The 15,762-nt window shown below is 44.9% G+C and overlaps 1 protein-coding gene and 1 long non-coding RNA gene across 8 annotated transcripts in view; one reads left to right on the top strand and one right to left on the bottom strand.

The window, feature by feature from the left end:
• Positions 1–15,762, top strand: part of PELP1 (proline, glutamate and leucine rich protein 1) — a 45,639-nt gene that overhangs the window by 17,875 nt on the left and 12,002 nt on the right. For 2 of the 7 annotated variants that reach the window (XM_067716906.1, XM_067716904.1), the window contains exons 2-3: positions 12,464–12,528; positions 12,910–13,015. In XM_067716906.1, coding sequence (XP_067573007.1) covers positions 12,962–13,015 — 54 coding nt within the window. In that variant the 5' untranslated portion in view covers positions 12,464–12,528; positions 12,910–12,961. Of the gene's footprint in view, positions 1–4,392; positions 4,772–12,463; positions 12,529–12,909; positions 13,016–15,762 lie in introns of those variants that run through there. The other 5 variants (XM_067716908.1, XM_067716907.1, XM_067716902.1 and 2 more) reach the window with 5 other exon arrangements.
• LOC137212881 (uncharacterized) overlaps positions 13,532–15,762 on the bottom strand; it is a 155,976-nt gene continuing 153,745 nt past the window's right edge. Inside the window, exon 11 of the long non-coding RNA XR_010937669.1 lies at positions 13,532–14,788. This is a non-coding gene — a long non-coding RNA (uncharacterized lncRNA). The remainder of the gene's footprint in view (positions 14,789–15,762) is intronic.

Raw genomic sequence — 15,762 nt, 5'->3', positions numbered from 1 at the left:
ACTCAGAAGACAAAGTGACTCCCAGCGCTTGACTGGGGGAGGGATGGAGGCAGTGCAGGCTGTCCAGAGGAGGGGACATTTGAGGACAATCTTTCTGAAGGGTGGGCAGAAGTTGAGAAAGGGTTTTCCAAAGAGAGAGAAAGGCAAGGGGCACATCCTGTTCTGAGGTGTCTGTGGGGTTAGAGGGCAGGAGAGATAAGGCTGAGGAGGATGGCTGGAACAGGAGTGTGAAGGATATTGTATAGCAGGTAAAGGAGTGAGACAGGGGCCTCTCGTGGAGGACACATGGATCCAGTAGTGGTTTTTTTAAGCCAAGGGGTGGCTTAAAATCTTCCTAAAGGATGAGATTTCTCCTTTAGGAAGATAATTCTGGGCAGTGTGGAGGGTGGAGGGAGTGGGGCACGGCTGTTGTAGATGAAAACTAGTCAAGGAGAGATGATGAACAATAGAGTGGAAGGGAGAAAGGGGGCCAGGCTGAAGAGTCATTTTTAGGGCAAAATTGAGCGGACTGGGGGAGGATGATGGATGATGGACATTCCTAGACTTAAGGAGCTAACGTATTCTCTTTCTTCCATCTCTTTCCCCATACTCCCCTGTCTCCCCCAAATGAACTAACTTCACCCTTCTCCCTCCACTTTTCTGTGCAACAAAAAGTAATGTGCACAACAAGTTTCTGAAATCATCTTTAAGGTTCAAATACAGGCTTACTAACCAGCTGCTACTTCCCCACCCCCAGTTCTCCCACCACCTTCTAAGCTCACTCTTCACACCTTTCGAGCTTTAGCTCATGCATTTCTTTTAAACTCATGAATCACTTTTGTCAAAGGGTCATGACCAGAAGGTAATGAGATCTATATTGCTACATATCTAAAGTGATTTTGGAGCTGAAAGGTAGTGGTCTGCATGGCATTAAAGCTACTGTATTAAAAAAAATACTAATATAAAGACAACTTTAGAATATAAAGAAGGCTGGAAAGAATGAAAGAGATACACCATATAATCATAGTGGGAAAAACCATCATTACAAAGACATCATTTCTCATATTGCCTATAAATTTAATGCTGTATCAAAATAATAATGAGATTTTATTGGGGGGGGGAACCGGATTCTAAACATTATCAAAAGAATCAACTTTCACATATAGTCAGGAAAATTCTGAAAAATTGGAGTGAAGCAGGCATTTGTCTTACCAGATAATTTGTTATGTTATGATAATTAAAATAGTGTTATTGGTGCAATCATACTAAACGTGGCGATGAAACAGAATAGAGTGTCCAGATACACACCCACATGGAGAAATAATGGCAGATTCACTAGATAGGGTTGGGACAATTGGCTATCCATTTGGGAAAAAAAGTTGTATCTCTCACACCTTAAACAAAATGAATTCTAAATGGTTTAAAATCTAAATGCACAGAATAAAACTATAAAAGTATTAGGAGAAAATACATGAGAATATTTTTATAACCTTGGAGGTTAGGGAAAGCCTCACAAGATATCAGACCCCAGGGCTTGAAATAATAACAGCTTACACTTTATGTACAGTATGTACCATGTGCCAAACATTGTTCCAAGCATTTTACAAATATCAACTCATTTAATCCTCACAAGCCTATGAGTGAATGTTCTACAACATCCCCACTTCATAGATAAAGAAGGGGAGGCACAGTTAAGTAACTTGCAGACTCACACAACTTGCAAGAAGCAAAGCTGGTGTTTAAACCCTGCAGTCTAGCTCCAGAGTCTGTGCCCTTAACCACAGCACCTTACTTGAAAAAGGCTAAGAAATTTAAAAATAACAAAATAAAAAGGCAAATTGGAAAAAATCCCTTGCAACCTTGCAACACAGATAACAGTCAAGAATACATTCCCGCATCTACAAAGAGTCCCTACAAATTAATAAGATAAACAACCCAATAGAAAAAGGGGTAAAAGTTATGGGAAAATAATTAATAAAGAAGGAACACAAATGTCTACTAAACATATGAAGTTACTCCATTTCGCTAATGAAACAAAAGAAATTGAAAGGAGATATTCTTCTTCATTATTCAGTTGACAAAATTAAAAAATAAACCTAGTTTTGGGATGATGTATAAACTAGAGAAGGAACACAAATGTCTACTAAACATATGAAGTTACTCCATTTCGCTAATGAAAACAAATTGAAAGAAGGAGATATTCTTCTTCATTATTCAGTTGACAAAATTAAGAAATAAACCTAGTTTTGGGATGATGTATAAACTAGAGAACACTGTTCTACATGGTTGGCAGGGGTGTTAATCGATGCAAACTTTCTAGAGGGCATTTTGCTTAGTTCTTGTCAAAATTAAAAAAGGCAGTTTCTTACATCCAAAACTCATTCATTTATTCACTCAACAAATATTTATTGAACAGTTTTTATGTGCCAGGTACTACTGTTCCAGGGGATGAGGATAAAATAGTGAAGATGACAAGACCCTTCTCATGGGGTCTGTATTTTAGACAGAAGAAACAGTCAGTGAGGACTTCCCTGGAGGTGCAGTGGTTAAGAATCCGCCTGCCAATGCAGGGGACATGGGTTCGAGCCCTGGTCCGGGAAGATCCCACATGCCATGGAGCAACTAGGCCCGTGCGCCACAACTACTGAGCCTGCGCTCTAGAGCCCGCGAGCAAAAACTACTGAAGCCTGTGTGCCTAGAGCCCATGCTCTGCAACAAGAGAAGCCACCGCAGTGAGAAGCACACGCACCGCAACGAAGAGTAGGCCCCGCTCACCGCAATTAGAGAAAGCCCACGCGCAGCAATGAAGACCCAACGCAGCCAAAAAAACACAACAGTCAGTGAATAAGTAAGAAAATAAATCTTGGATAGTGCGATGAGCTGTAAAAAAAATTAAATAGGGTAATGTGATTGAGGGTGATGGGGGTGAGAGTGGGAACTTCTTAAAAAGGAGCCCTTTCTGAGGATGGCCAGATGGCGTCAGTCATACAAGGAACGTTTCTCCAGGCAGAAGCAGCAGCATGTGCCAAGGCACTGAGGTGGGAATGGGCTTGCCAGAGGACAGAAAGTAGGCTAGTGTGGCTCAAGGATGGGGAAAGAGAGGGAGAGTGACTTATGTGGTATGTGTTGAGGTCACAGGTGGGTATGGGTCAGATCGTGGGGATTCTAGTAGGCCAAGGTGAAAAGATGGGATTTCATTCACATGATATTTGGAAGCCACTGAAGGGCTTTAAGCAGGGAGTGACAAGAACTGACTTCCATCTGAAAAGACCACTCTGGTTGCTGCGTGGAGAAGGGAGTACAAAGGGCCAAAAGGGGAGCAGGGAGAGCAGTGAAGAGGCCACTGCAGGAGGCTAGCATAAGAGGCCAGGTGAGAGAGAATGGTTACTTGGCCCAGAGTGTCACTGGAGATGGAGAAATAGAGAAAAATGAACCCTACTGGGTAGTATATTTTGGAGGCAGAATGCCAGGGCTTGAAGAAGGATTAGATAAAGTGCAATAAAAGAGGAAAAAAGATCACCCTTGCATTTGAATCTGGGATTTGAATTTTATTAGATTCAAATTATAAAGACTTTGTGTACAAAAAAATGCACAGAAGTATCAGGATGTTCATTAAAGTGTTTGTATTAAAAAAAATGTGTATTAGTGAAAAAACTGGAGCAGCTGGAAGTACTCAGCAAAAGAATTGTGAACTCGTGGTGCGCCCATTTCATTGTACCGCGCCGCTTAAAAAACGGCGTAAAGTTGCCCACAATATATATCGAGTGACAAAAGCCAAGTACAGGGCTTCCCTGGTGGCGCAGTGGTTGGGCGTCCGCCTGCCGATGTGGGGGACGCGGGTTCTTACCCCGGTCCGGGAGGATCCCACGTGCCGCGGAGCGGCTGGGCCCGTGGGCCGTGGCCTCTGAGCCTGGGTGTCCGGAGCCTGTGGTCCGCGGCGGAAGAGGCCACAGCAGTGAGAGGCCCGCGTACTGAAAAAAAAAAAAAGCAAAGTACAGACCCCGCTTTTGTAAAATATACTCTGTATTTATGTGTTTGTGCATAGACTAATATTAGGAAAGTATACACATTACTGGGGGAAGGACTTGGGGGGGAGGGAGTTTCTCTTTTTACTTTATGCCCTCTTTATTGTTTGAATTTGTATTTGCAAGGCACGTGTATTGTATCATTTCTGTCGTTGTAAATGTAGTTAACAATATCTATGATTTCAGACAACGAGGCCAGGCCAGTGATACCTAGATCGAAAGTGTCCTACGTTAAAGGCTAGCTTTTGGACTCCGGCGCCTGTAGTCCTAACCACGTGTTCTTTAACCGCCACTGGTCCGGCCTCCCGCCCTCGACCCAGCCCACCGACCAGGCCTTGACACGCCGGGAACTAAACACCCACAGCTGGGCCCTTCCACGCCGCGCATGCTCCCTCCCAGCCGGCGACCGGACTGCAAAGCGCAGGACCAAGGCCCCCTCCTCACGCCCCTCCCCTCGAGGCGTCCGTCGCGGGGTATTTGCGTCATCGCGCCACGCCACCTCTAGAGCCCAGGGGAAGATGGCGGCAGCTGTTCTTAGCGGGCCGTCTGCGGGCTCCGCGGCTGGGGTTCCCGGCGGGACCGGGGGTCTCTCGGCGGTGAACTCGGGCCCGCGTCTCCGCCTGCTTCTGCTGGAGAGCGTGTCGGGGTTGCTACAGCCGCGAGCTGGGTCCACCGTTTCTCCTGTGCACCCCCCAACCCGCTCGGTCCCACATTTGCCGGGGCTCATGTGCCTATTGCGGCTACATGGGACGGTGGGCGGGGCCCAGGTGAGTCTGTAGCCCGCAGGCCCGCGGCCCTGTTGGAAGGTTGGCGCAGCTTTTGTGCACCGGGGTCTTGATGCACTGCAGCTGCAGTGGAGAGGTGGAGGGAAGGAAAGCTGGGGGCAGAAAGCGGATCCAGGTATCACTCTGGACGAGATTCACGCATTTCTCCTTTATCAGCCGTGAATCGAAGAAACTCGGAAGAGAAAGGGCCTCGTTTTCTCTACTGCTAGGCTATCGGTAGACACGCATGAATGGGTTCGATCCCAGGCCCCGTCATTTACTAGATGTATGATTTTTAGCTTCTTTTTCATCTGGAAGTATCTGTTTTGGGGATTGTTTCGACTGAGTGAATGGATGTATTCAACAAATATTTACTGAACTCTTAATGAGGGCTAAATGCTGGGCGCTCCAGTTATAGATGCGATGGCGATGAACAAAATGTTACAAAACACTACGAGAATTGTATAGTAGGGACCTCTAACCTAATCTGGAAAATTGCAGAAATTTTCTTGAGGTACTGGAGTTTAAGTTGAGATCCCCAAAGATAATCATAGGAGTTGGGTAGGGGAAGAAAATAGGAGGGGCGGTTCAGTCAGCGAAAAGCTCATGTGGGAAGGTCCTCTGGTAGGAACTGAAAAGAAGGGCATTGTGCTTGAGGTTCAGAGATGGAGGGGAAGAGAGTGGGCGCTATGAGGTGAGTAGGCAGTGAACAGATTATGCAGCGCTTTGTAGACTGGTTTAGAAGAGTCCTTTGGATTATACACAGAATAGAATCTAACTTCCATTCAGTCCTACAAGCTAGAAACCCAGGTGTCATTCTGAACACTTTCTTTTTGCTCACACACCTCCGTATACAGTCTGTTAAGTCCTTTTGATTTTATTCTCTAAGTAGCTTTCAGATCTGTCCACTTCTTTCCATGTCTTTCCCATTGCCCCCATCCTGGCTTTAACCCCCATCATCTTACCCAGATTCTAAGAAGACATAACTGTCTAACCTACAGTAGGTTCACCTTTAATATTATCTCCCGTGCTCCATCTTCTCCCGCTAACCCTCCCCCAAATTCTATTCATCCTTCAAGACTCGTGTACATGAGTTCTTCCTTGTCCAACATTTGTTACTGGGATCTTCCCAGCTCTATGCTTCCTTCCAGGAAGAGGGTTATCACAACCTGCTGGGTGGTTCAGTAATCTTAGCCCCAAATTTATTAGAGATGACCTCATTTATTTATTAGTCCTCATTGAGGGTGACAAAACTGTGCCTCTGATATCTCAGCCCAGTTCCCCTCCTGTGATTCATGTGGTTCCTAAGTATTTCTGAAATATTATCTATTCTGTTTATAAATGTGTGATTTCCGTCATCATCTCTTTCAAGTCTTCCCCTCCTCCCTCAAGGCGAGCTACATGAACTTAATGTCTTGCTTAATTTCTCTTAAATGTCTAAAAGCATTTTTTTAAAATTGAAGTATAATTGATTTACAGTGTTGTGTTAATTTCTGCTGTACAGCAAAGCGACTCAGTTATACACATATATACATTCTTTTTTATATTTTTTTCCATTATAGTTTATCCCAGGATATTCAATACAGTTCCCTGTGCTATACAGTAGGACCTTGTTTATCCATTCTATATGTTTTGATATAGTTTATATCTACTAACCCCAAACTCCCAGTTCATCCCTTGCCCACCCTCCCTTCCCTTAGAAGAATTTTGAGTAAAGAATCTAAGGGTGATGTGGGAAACACCTTTAAATTGCCTGTACTATATTTTTTGGGTATATCTTGCCTTGAATTTTTTTCTACTTGTCTGTGTTGTATTGAGTTCTCAGAACATGGACCTGTGTGGTGGGTTTCCTTCACTTCCTCGTAGATTTTCATTCAACAAAGATTTTTTGAGTATCTCTTATGTGTTACCTACTATTCCTCATCTCTAGGTAGATAAGTAAGACATCATCCTTTTCCTCGGAGAATTTCTAGCTTAGCTGAGATGAGAAATGAAGGTAAGTAAATAGGCCTGGAGCGTGAGAGAAAAAGAGATCCATTGATTGGCCCATCCATCTACGCTTAATCACCAACTTTGTTTTCCCACAGGTACTGCAAACTCAGTACCAAAATGGAACTACCTGAGCACAGTTCACAGTTTCTGGCTTGCATTATGGCAGCTGGTCTCCTTGCTGTCAGTCTTGCTCTTTTTAATTCATTTCCCACATAACAGCTGATCCTGTTTGTAAAATCCTTAACCTGTTTGCTGCCTTTTAAAATCCTTAAGCACCTGAACTTTCCTGCCTTAGGGCCTTTGCACTTGTGCTTGGAATCTCTCCCTGTGCCGCCTCTCCATACCCGCCCCCCCCCCCACTCCCCCCCAACAATCCCCCAAATCTTTTCAACTCAATGTTTGTTTGTCACTGCCTTTGGGAAACCTTTCCAAACCACCTATGATTAGCTGTTCTTTATTACACCATATGGAAATTATTTATTCATTGTACATATACACTCAACCTCCTTCCCCCATACCCACACAACTGGGCTTTGATTTGTTTTCGTGTGTAGTTAAAAAAAAAAAAAAAAACTTCTGGAAAATCTCAGATGACACAAAAGTAGAGAAAATAGTATTTTGAACCACCCCCACCCCGGCTCGTGCTGTCTCTTATCACCCAGATTTAACAGTGAACATTTTTGCCAGTCTTGTTTCATTCCCACTTTCCCAACTTTGCCTCCAACCTCCCCTGCCCCCGGAGCACTTTATTTTTATTTATTTATTTATGGCTGCATCGGGTCATAGTTGCAGCGCAGGGGATCTTTCGTTGTGGTACGCAGGCTTCTCTCTAGTTGTGGCATGTGGGCTCAGTAGTTGCGGCACGTGGGCTGTTTGTGGCATGCGGGTTCCAGAGTGCATGGGCTCTGTAGTTGTGGCATGTGGGCTTAGTTGCCCCGTGGCATGTGGGATCTTAGTTCCCCTACCAGGGATCGAATCTGCGTCCCCTGCATTGGAAGGTGGATTCTTAACCACTCGACCCAGGGAAGTCCCTCCCACCCCAGAGCATTTTAAAACAAATCCTGTATCTCATTTCCCTTATAATTGCACATACTTTGAAGGACAGAGTGTCTTGTTCTGCCTTGTGTCCCTAGGGCTTTGTACTGTCCCATTCTCTAACCAGTACCCAGTGATCTTCTTAAAAATATCAGTAAGATTAGAGCATTGTCCTGCTTAAAACTGTACACTAACTTATTGCACCAGGCCTTACATAGTGTGGCCTATGCTGGCCTCTTGACCTCCCCTCACACGACTCCTGGCCTGTCTTCATTGTGCTCCAGCCACCCAGGCTGATCTCATTTCTGCAGCAGCTGAGGCCACTGCTCATCAGTTCCTTCACTCTTTGTTGGGAAACTCCTGGGGAGATGAGCTGCTTGTTTAGATCCCAGCTTCCATGCCACCATTTCAGAGGAGCCTTTCCTGAGCACGCTGTTTTAAAATACAGTGGTCCTTCCCATTTCAGTCATTTTCTGTCAGATTATTCTGTTTTGGTTCTTTCCTAGCGTTTATCACTATTTGAAATAAATTAACTTATTTATTATCTGTCATGTTCTCTCTTCTCTTCTTACCTTGTTTAAATTCCATTATAATCACTTCCTCACCCTTCTGCCTTCATTGTACTTGCCCGGCAGCACCCCGTCTGTGTTAAATCCAAGTCCTTTTATTTGGTGCCTGTACCTGTTACAGCTCAGTATGGCTGGAGATACATGTATCCTGGCTGGCTGGTCTTACTTTAAATTCATGGCTGTCATCTTCTCAAGTGGACTCTTAGTGTTGCCTAGCAATCCTGTTACATTTCCACTTTCCTAGACAACCTCTGATTACTTCTCTCCATCCTCACTCTTAACTGATGAAGTCACTTCCCATTTCAGTGAGAAAATAGAAACTGGGGGATGGGAATTCCCATAGGCTGCCGTCACCACATCTGCCAGCTTACCTGTGTCTGTGCTCGTATGCTCTGCCTTCCCTCCCATTACTAGGGGTGAGCTGGTCCATGCCCCTACTAAGGCCAGCCCTCTGCTTGTACATGACATCTGTCCCCTCTGCACGTACACAAGTCCATTGCTTCTCCACTTGTTCATCATCAGCTTTTCCCGCTTAGGTCATTTTCATCAGCATATAGCTCAAAACCACTTTAAAAAAAGTCCCCCTTCCAGCTCCTGCCCCATTTCTGTGCTTCTCTTTATGGCAAAACTCCTCAAGAGTTGTTTGCACTTGTACTTTCTCCCATTCTTCTTTTTAAAAAAATAATATTACTTTGAAATGATTTACGATTTATAGAAAATTTGAAAGAATATACCCTTCACCCAGATGCCCTGAATGTCAGCATTTTAAATGCATATTTGTTTGATCATTCTCTGTGCATATTTTTTCTGGGTCCATGAAGGAGGAAGTTGCAGACATGATGCCCTTTTGCCTGTAAATTCTTCAGCGTGCATTTCCTTAAAAACGATTCTCTTACATAACTGCATTCCATCATCAAACTCAAAATCAATATCAGTACCATAAGTGATTTAATCTATAGATCTTATTCCAATTTTGTCAGTTGTGCTAAAAGTGTCCTTGATGGCAAAAGAAAAATTTCTTACGATCTTGACATTTTTGAAGAGTGCAGGATAGTTATTTTATAGGATGTCCCTTAGCTTGGTTTGTCTGCTGTTTTCTGATGATTAGGTTCAGGTTGTGCAGTTTTGGCAGGAACACTGCAGAAATGATGTGTGACATTCTTGTCGCGTTGTATCAGGGGGCACATAATGTCTCTTTGTCCCATTACTGGTGATGTTAACTTTGATCATGGGTTAAAGTGATGTCTGCCAGGTTTCTTCATTATAAAGTTTTGGTTTTTTCCTGTGGGGAGATTATGTAATTTTGTGTCTTGTTACCCTTTCACCTGTTTTTTTTAGTGTCCATTAAAGATTCTTCCCTGAACGAATCATTACGCTGATGGTTGTCCCTTAGAACTCATCCCATTTAGGCTTTTAGCCTAACTACTTCACCAAAATACTGCTTTACCAGGTGACTTGGTAAGTCTTGAGGATCAGCAATGACCACTGAAGATATCAAGTTCAAAGGTCAAATTTTGGTCCTCCTATTACTTGACTTGTCTGTAGTATTTGTTACAGCTGATGACTCCTTTCCTGCAAAATTTTCTTCACTTGGCTTCTGGGATACCACTCTCTCTAGATTCCTCTCTTACCATACTGGTCACTCCTTCGCAGCCTTCTTTACTGGCTCCTCCTCTCTAACCTCTCAGTGTTTGAGTGCCCAAGAACCCAGTCCTTGTACTGCTTTCTTCCTCTATTTACACTCACTCCCACAGTGAGCTGATCCAGTCTGATGACTGACAACTTCCCAAATCCATACTCTAACCGGGGTTTCTCCTAACTCCGGACTTAGCTACCCAGTGCCTATTTGGCATTAAATAGACATCCCAGACTTAACACCTGAAACTGAACCCCAAACCTGCTCCTCCTGCGGTATTCTGCTGCCTAGTAAGTGACAACTCCATCTTTCTAGTTGCTCAGGCAAAAAACTTTGGAATTAGCTTTGCCTCTTTTCTTTATCTCCCACCCATATCCAGTGTGTTATCAAATCCTGTGGGCTCTAACTTCAGAGTATAACCACAGCTTGAGGCTTGAATCCCCACTCTTACCACGCTCTTTACACTGCCTCGTCTCTCTCCTGGATCCTTAAAATAGCCTCCTACTTGCGTCTGCTTCTGCCTTCTGGACAAGGCAACTCAGGTGTTGTGGATGTGTTTTAAAAAATAAATTATGTCAAGTAATATCCCTTCTCTGCCTAATTCTTCTCTACCCCATGGCTTTTATCTTATTCAGAGTGAAAGTCAACGGTTGCCTATATGACTCCAAAAGGTCCCACCCTGCTCCCGGGGCCTCGTCTCTCCCGCTCAGTCTCCTCTAGTGACAGGTCACCTCCTTGCTGCTCCTCAGATACGCCTAGTGTGCTGTCATCTCACAACCTTTGCTCTTGTTCTCTGCTTTGCCTGGAACAACAAAAAGTTACCAGCATGCCTTTTTTTTTTTTTAACAGTTTTATTGAGATGTAATTCACATACAATTCACCCATTTAAAGTGTACAATTCCATGGTTTTTAGTATTTGCAGAGTTGTGCAACCATCACCATGATCAATTTTAGAGCATTTTCATCACTCCCAAAGGAAACCCTATATCCATTGGTAGTCACTCCCCATTTCCCCCCAACCTCCCTCTGCTCTTCAGCCTGAGGCAACCACTAAGCTACTTTTTGTCTCCATAGGTTTGCCTGCTCTGACGATTTCATAGAAGTGAATCATACAATACGTGGCTTTTGGGGTCTGTCTTCCTTCCCTTAGCATAATGTTTTTAAGGTTCATCCATGTCTCAGAACTTCATTCCTTTTTATGGCCAAGTAATATTCCATTGTATAGATATGCTACGTTTTGTTTATCCATTCATGGTTGATGGACATCTGGGTTGTTTCCAGTTTCTGGCTGTTATGAGTAATGCTGCTATGAATGTTCGTATACGATTTCTTATGAGAACGTGTGTTTTCATTTTTCTTGGGCATATACTTAGGAGTGGTGTTGCTAGGTCATATGGTTAACTCTAACCTTTTGAGGAACTGCTGGGCTGTTTTCCCAAGTGGCTGCACCATTTTATATTCACAGTGCGTGTGAGCGTATCAGTACGCCTTGCTTTCACTTTGCTCAACTAGCTTCTTAGAGGGCCCTGTGTCCACTCCACATAGAGTGCTGTCTCCCTTCCCTACTCCAGCCTCTCCTTTCCTTCCTCAGTTTATTTTTCCCCTTAGCACCTAGCACCCTCCAACGTGCTATTTCTTATTTGGTCATTTGTTTATTTTCTGTCTTCTCTAACTAGAATATAAGCTCCCTAGCACCTCAAACAATGTCTCACATAAAGTAGGTAAATAAATGTTTATTAAGTGAATCAACATTTCCCTTCATGAGGACAGGGACCTTATTTATTTTATTCAGCTCTGTATTCCTTCATCTGATTCAGGCATAAGATGTGTTTGTTGAAAGAATGAATGATGAGTACAGTTAGGGGGATACAGGGGCCACCAGAGGACTCTGGCCATTTAAGCGTGGAGAGTTTACTCGTGGGAGGGCTGAGGAGGAGACCTCTTTCAGGGCTGCCAGAATGTGCAGGAAGGAAGCTCTGGTTGACTTGGTTTATGTTGGCATTAGCAGCTCGAAGGGAGCCAGGAACAGGAGGAGGGGGATTTGGGGTGAAGGAAGAAGGGGTCAGATGAGTTTAGTGTCCAGTCAGCAAGCATTTAGGGATGTCCCTCTGCGCTAGGTGCTGTCTAGGGAAATGGAAGGAGCCTGTCTTTGAAGTCTGGTAGCTGGGATGAGTCGGGCTGTCTAGCCTTCTGGGTAACACTAGTTCGTTGGGTGGGAAGCTGGGGAGGGGACAGGTGGGATGTAACTTGAGGAAAGCCCACGGGACAGGACAGGCTGCTGTGTGTGTCACCTACTGAAAATAGGGAAAAGGTTGTCGGCCTCTAGAGGAATGGCCTTTTGGTCTCAAAGGAGGTGTTACTTCAGAAAAGGCTTCGGAAACAGTGGGGCAGGGAAGCGCTTGGAGAAATCCTGTGTCTTTAGCATCCTATTCCCAACTCATTTCCTTGTCTTCTTTCCTCCAGAACCTTTCAGCTGTTGGCGCGTTGGTGGGTCTCAGTAATGCACGTCTTGGTTCTATCAAAACTCGGTAAGTCTTTAACCCTGTTTTTTCTCCAGGGGGATGTTTCTTTAGGAAGAGGGCTGTATATCTGTCCATCCACTGTCACCACCCCACGGATTCCTGAGATTTCTCCATTCCCCAAGAAGGTGGAGAGTTTGATTCTTTTCATGAGTTCACTTGGCTTTGAACCCCACCTATTCCAGCTTCCAGGTTTCTGTGCCCCACCTTCTGTTCCCTTCTTTCCTTGTTGCCCACACCTCACTCCAAGTCCTCCAAGTATTTCAGGAGTTAGAAGCTGCCGTGGATCTGGAGGTGATGTGTTTCTCTAGCCAGTGAGCGTTAAAGGGCGATGAATTGCTTTCTCTGCAGTCTAGCCACCACCCACTTGTCACTCACCTTTCTTACAAGGTTTGAGGGCCTGTGTCTGCTGTCCCTGCTAGTGGGGGAGAGCCCCACAGAGATGTTCCAGCAGCACTGTGTGTCCTGGCTTCGGAGCATTCAGCAGGTCTTGCAGGTAAGGATTCAGCCGCCGCCCTGCCTCCCTCCCTCCCTCAGCCATGCTGTATTCTCCATTCTGGATGTGGTACATATTTGTGGCTTAGACATTTAGTTCTGAGGACAGAATAATTAGAAGCAGTTTTTTTCTAGCAGGGAGGATGAGCTTCAAATAGAAACATCCTTTTAAACGTTTTGTTTTGTTTTTTTTTTTTTGCGGTACGCGGGCCTCTCACTGTTATGGCCTCTCCTGTTGCGGAGCACAGGCTCCGGACGCGCAGGCTCAGCGGCCATGGCTCATGGGCCTAGCCGCTCCACAGCATGTGGGATCTTCCTGAACCGGGGCACGAACCTGTGTTCCTTGCATCGGCAGGTGGACTCTCAACCACTGTGCCACCAGGGAAGCCCACGTTTTGATATTTTTATCTACTGGGTTATTTTAATTCATCTGACCTTTCATACTCTGTAACCGCTGTTTCACATCCTTATTAGCTTTTCTAATGAGTGACATCTCTAAAGCTGCTTTTTCTAGATGTTTGATTTTTTTAAATAGTTTACTAATTTTTTTTTTTTTTTTGGCTGCATTGAGTCTTCGTTGCTGTGTGTGGGCTTTTCTCTAGTTGAGGCGAGTGGGGGCTACTCTTAGTTGCGGTGCACGTGCCTCTCACTGTGGTGGCTTCTCTTGTTGCGGAGCATGGGCCCCAGGGGCATGGGCATCAGTAGTTGCAGCACATGGGCTCAGTAGTTGTGGCTCTCAGGCTCAGTAGTTGTGGTGCACGGGCCTAGTCGCTCCATGACATGTGGGATCTTTCCAGGCCAGGGTTTGAACCCGTGTCCCCTGCATTGGCAGGCGGATTCTTAACCACTCTGCGTCACCAGGGAAGTCCCCCCAAATTTTTTTTTAATTTTTTTTTTTGGCCACGCTGTGTGGCTTGTGGGATCTTAGTTCCCCAACCGGGGATTGAACTCGTGCCTTCAGCAGTGAAAGCGCAGGATACTAACCACTGGACTGCCAGGGAATTCCCCAGGTGTTTTTTTTCCCTACTCCTCTCTTCCTCTTAACATTTAAATTTTTTTCTGCTTTTACATCCTTTGATGACATCCCCACTTAGTTCTTCCACAAGCATGTTCTGGGCACACATGGCAGGTTGTGTGCTAAGCTCTGGTGGAGAGATGTACTTGGACCCTGCTTTCAGGGTTTAGAGTCTCTTGCAGGGGTTGGGAAACTTTCTAGGTGTCTATAGATAGTAAAATGTCTTAGGTTTTACGAACCCCATATGGTTTCTGTTTTTTATTGGCTGTGCCTCACACACATGGGATCTTAGTTCCCCAACCAGGGATCAAACTCGTGCCCCCTGCAGTGGAAGTGTGGAGTCCTAACCACTGGACCACAAGGGAATTCCCATGGTTTCTATTGCGTAGTGTTTCTTTGTTGGTTTGTTTTCCAACCCTTTAAAAATTTAAAAACCATTCTTAGCTTGTGGGCTGTGCAAAAACAGGCACCAACAGACCATGGTTTGCTGATCTGTGTTCTAGTGGAAGAGAATAATATTTATTTTTTAAGTGCTTTTTATTTTATTTTAAAAATCTATTCATTTACTTTATTTATTTATTTATTTGGTTGCGCCTGGTCTTAGTTGCAGCTTGCCAGCTCCTTAGTTGTGGCACGTGGGCTCCTTAGTCACGGCATGTGAACTCTTTGTTGCGGCGTGCCCGTGGGATCTAGTTCCCCTACCAGGGATTGGACCCGGGCCCCCTGCATTGGGAGTGCAGAGTCTTAACCAAGGAAGTCCTGAAAGAGAATAATTATACAATGAGTGTGAAAAGATAAACTTCAGTAGGTGTTCTGGAGGTAAAGAATGTAGTTCTCTGAGAGCATGTAACGAGAGAACCTGACCCAGACTGGGGTGGTGATCAGGGTCAGTGGTTCAGGGAGGGCTGTTCTGATGAGTAGGAGTGAACTGGGCTGAGAGTTTTCTAAGTGTTCTAAGCCTGCAAAAGTCCTGAGAGAAAAGGAGTTTGACTCATTTGTAAAGAATTATAAGCAGGCTGGTGTGGCTGAGGTTAATGAGATGCGACCGGGGAGGTATGTGCATGGGGACCAGGCTGTGTGTGGCGTTGTAGGCATATTAGGGAGTTTGGTTTTTATTCTTAGAACAGTGGGAATTCATGGAAGGTTTTGAGTAGGGGGAAGGAGGTGGTGGTAGTGGTGACGTGATCAAACTTTCATTTGGAAATACCACTCTGGCTGCTGTGGTGAGACAGGATTAGAAAGGAGCCAGAATGGCAGCAGAAGGACCACGAGGAAGGTACTAAGGGTAACCTAGGAGAGCATTCACGGTAGCCTGGACTAGGGCGGCAGCTGGAGACATGATGAGAAGTAGGTGAGAGATTTGGAGGCAAAGAGGGATTTCAAGAGAGATTTAGAGGCAAAATAGACAACAGGTCCTAATGATGGAATAGTGTCAGGGAAAGGATGTGTCCAGGATGACTCCCAGGTATCAGAACATTGGAAGACAGCCAGGTTCCAAGGGGAGTGGTGAAAATAACATGAGTATGGTCTTGGGCATTCAGTAGAGGCCCCCAGGAAGCATACCCTTGACCTAGTGTGCGTGGAAGTGACCAGATATCTCAGAGGGTAACCCTGAGGGTTCAGTGGTGGGGGCTTCAGTCAATATGTTTTACAAAGAGGAAGAGTCCTCAGCATTTAGATGGCAGCTGCAGCTGAGGATGAGGCTCAGATGATCAAGTTGAATACTTATACAG

The sequence above is a fragment of the Pseudorca crassidens genome, chromosome 19 (assembly GCF_039906515.1).
Source record: "Pseudorca crassidens isolate mPseCra1 chromosome 19, mPseCra1.hap1, whole genome shotgun sequence".
Classification (NCBI taxonomy): Eukaryota; Metazoa; Chordata; class Mammalia; order Artiodactyla; family Delphinidae; genus Pseudorca; species Pseudorca crassidens.
This window is presented reverse-complemented; position numbering and strand designations above follow the sequence as displayed.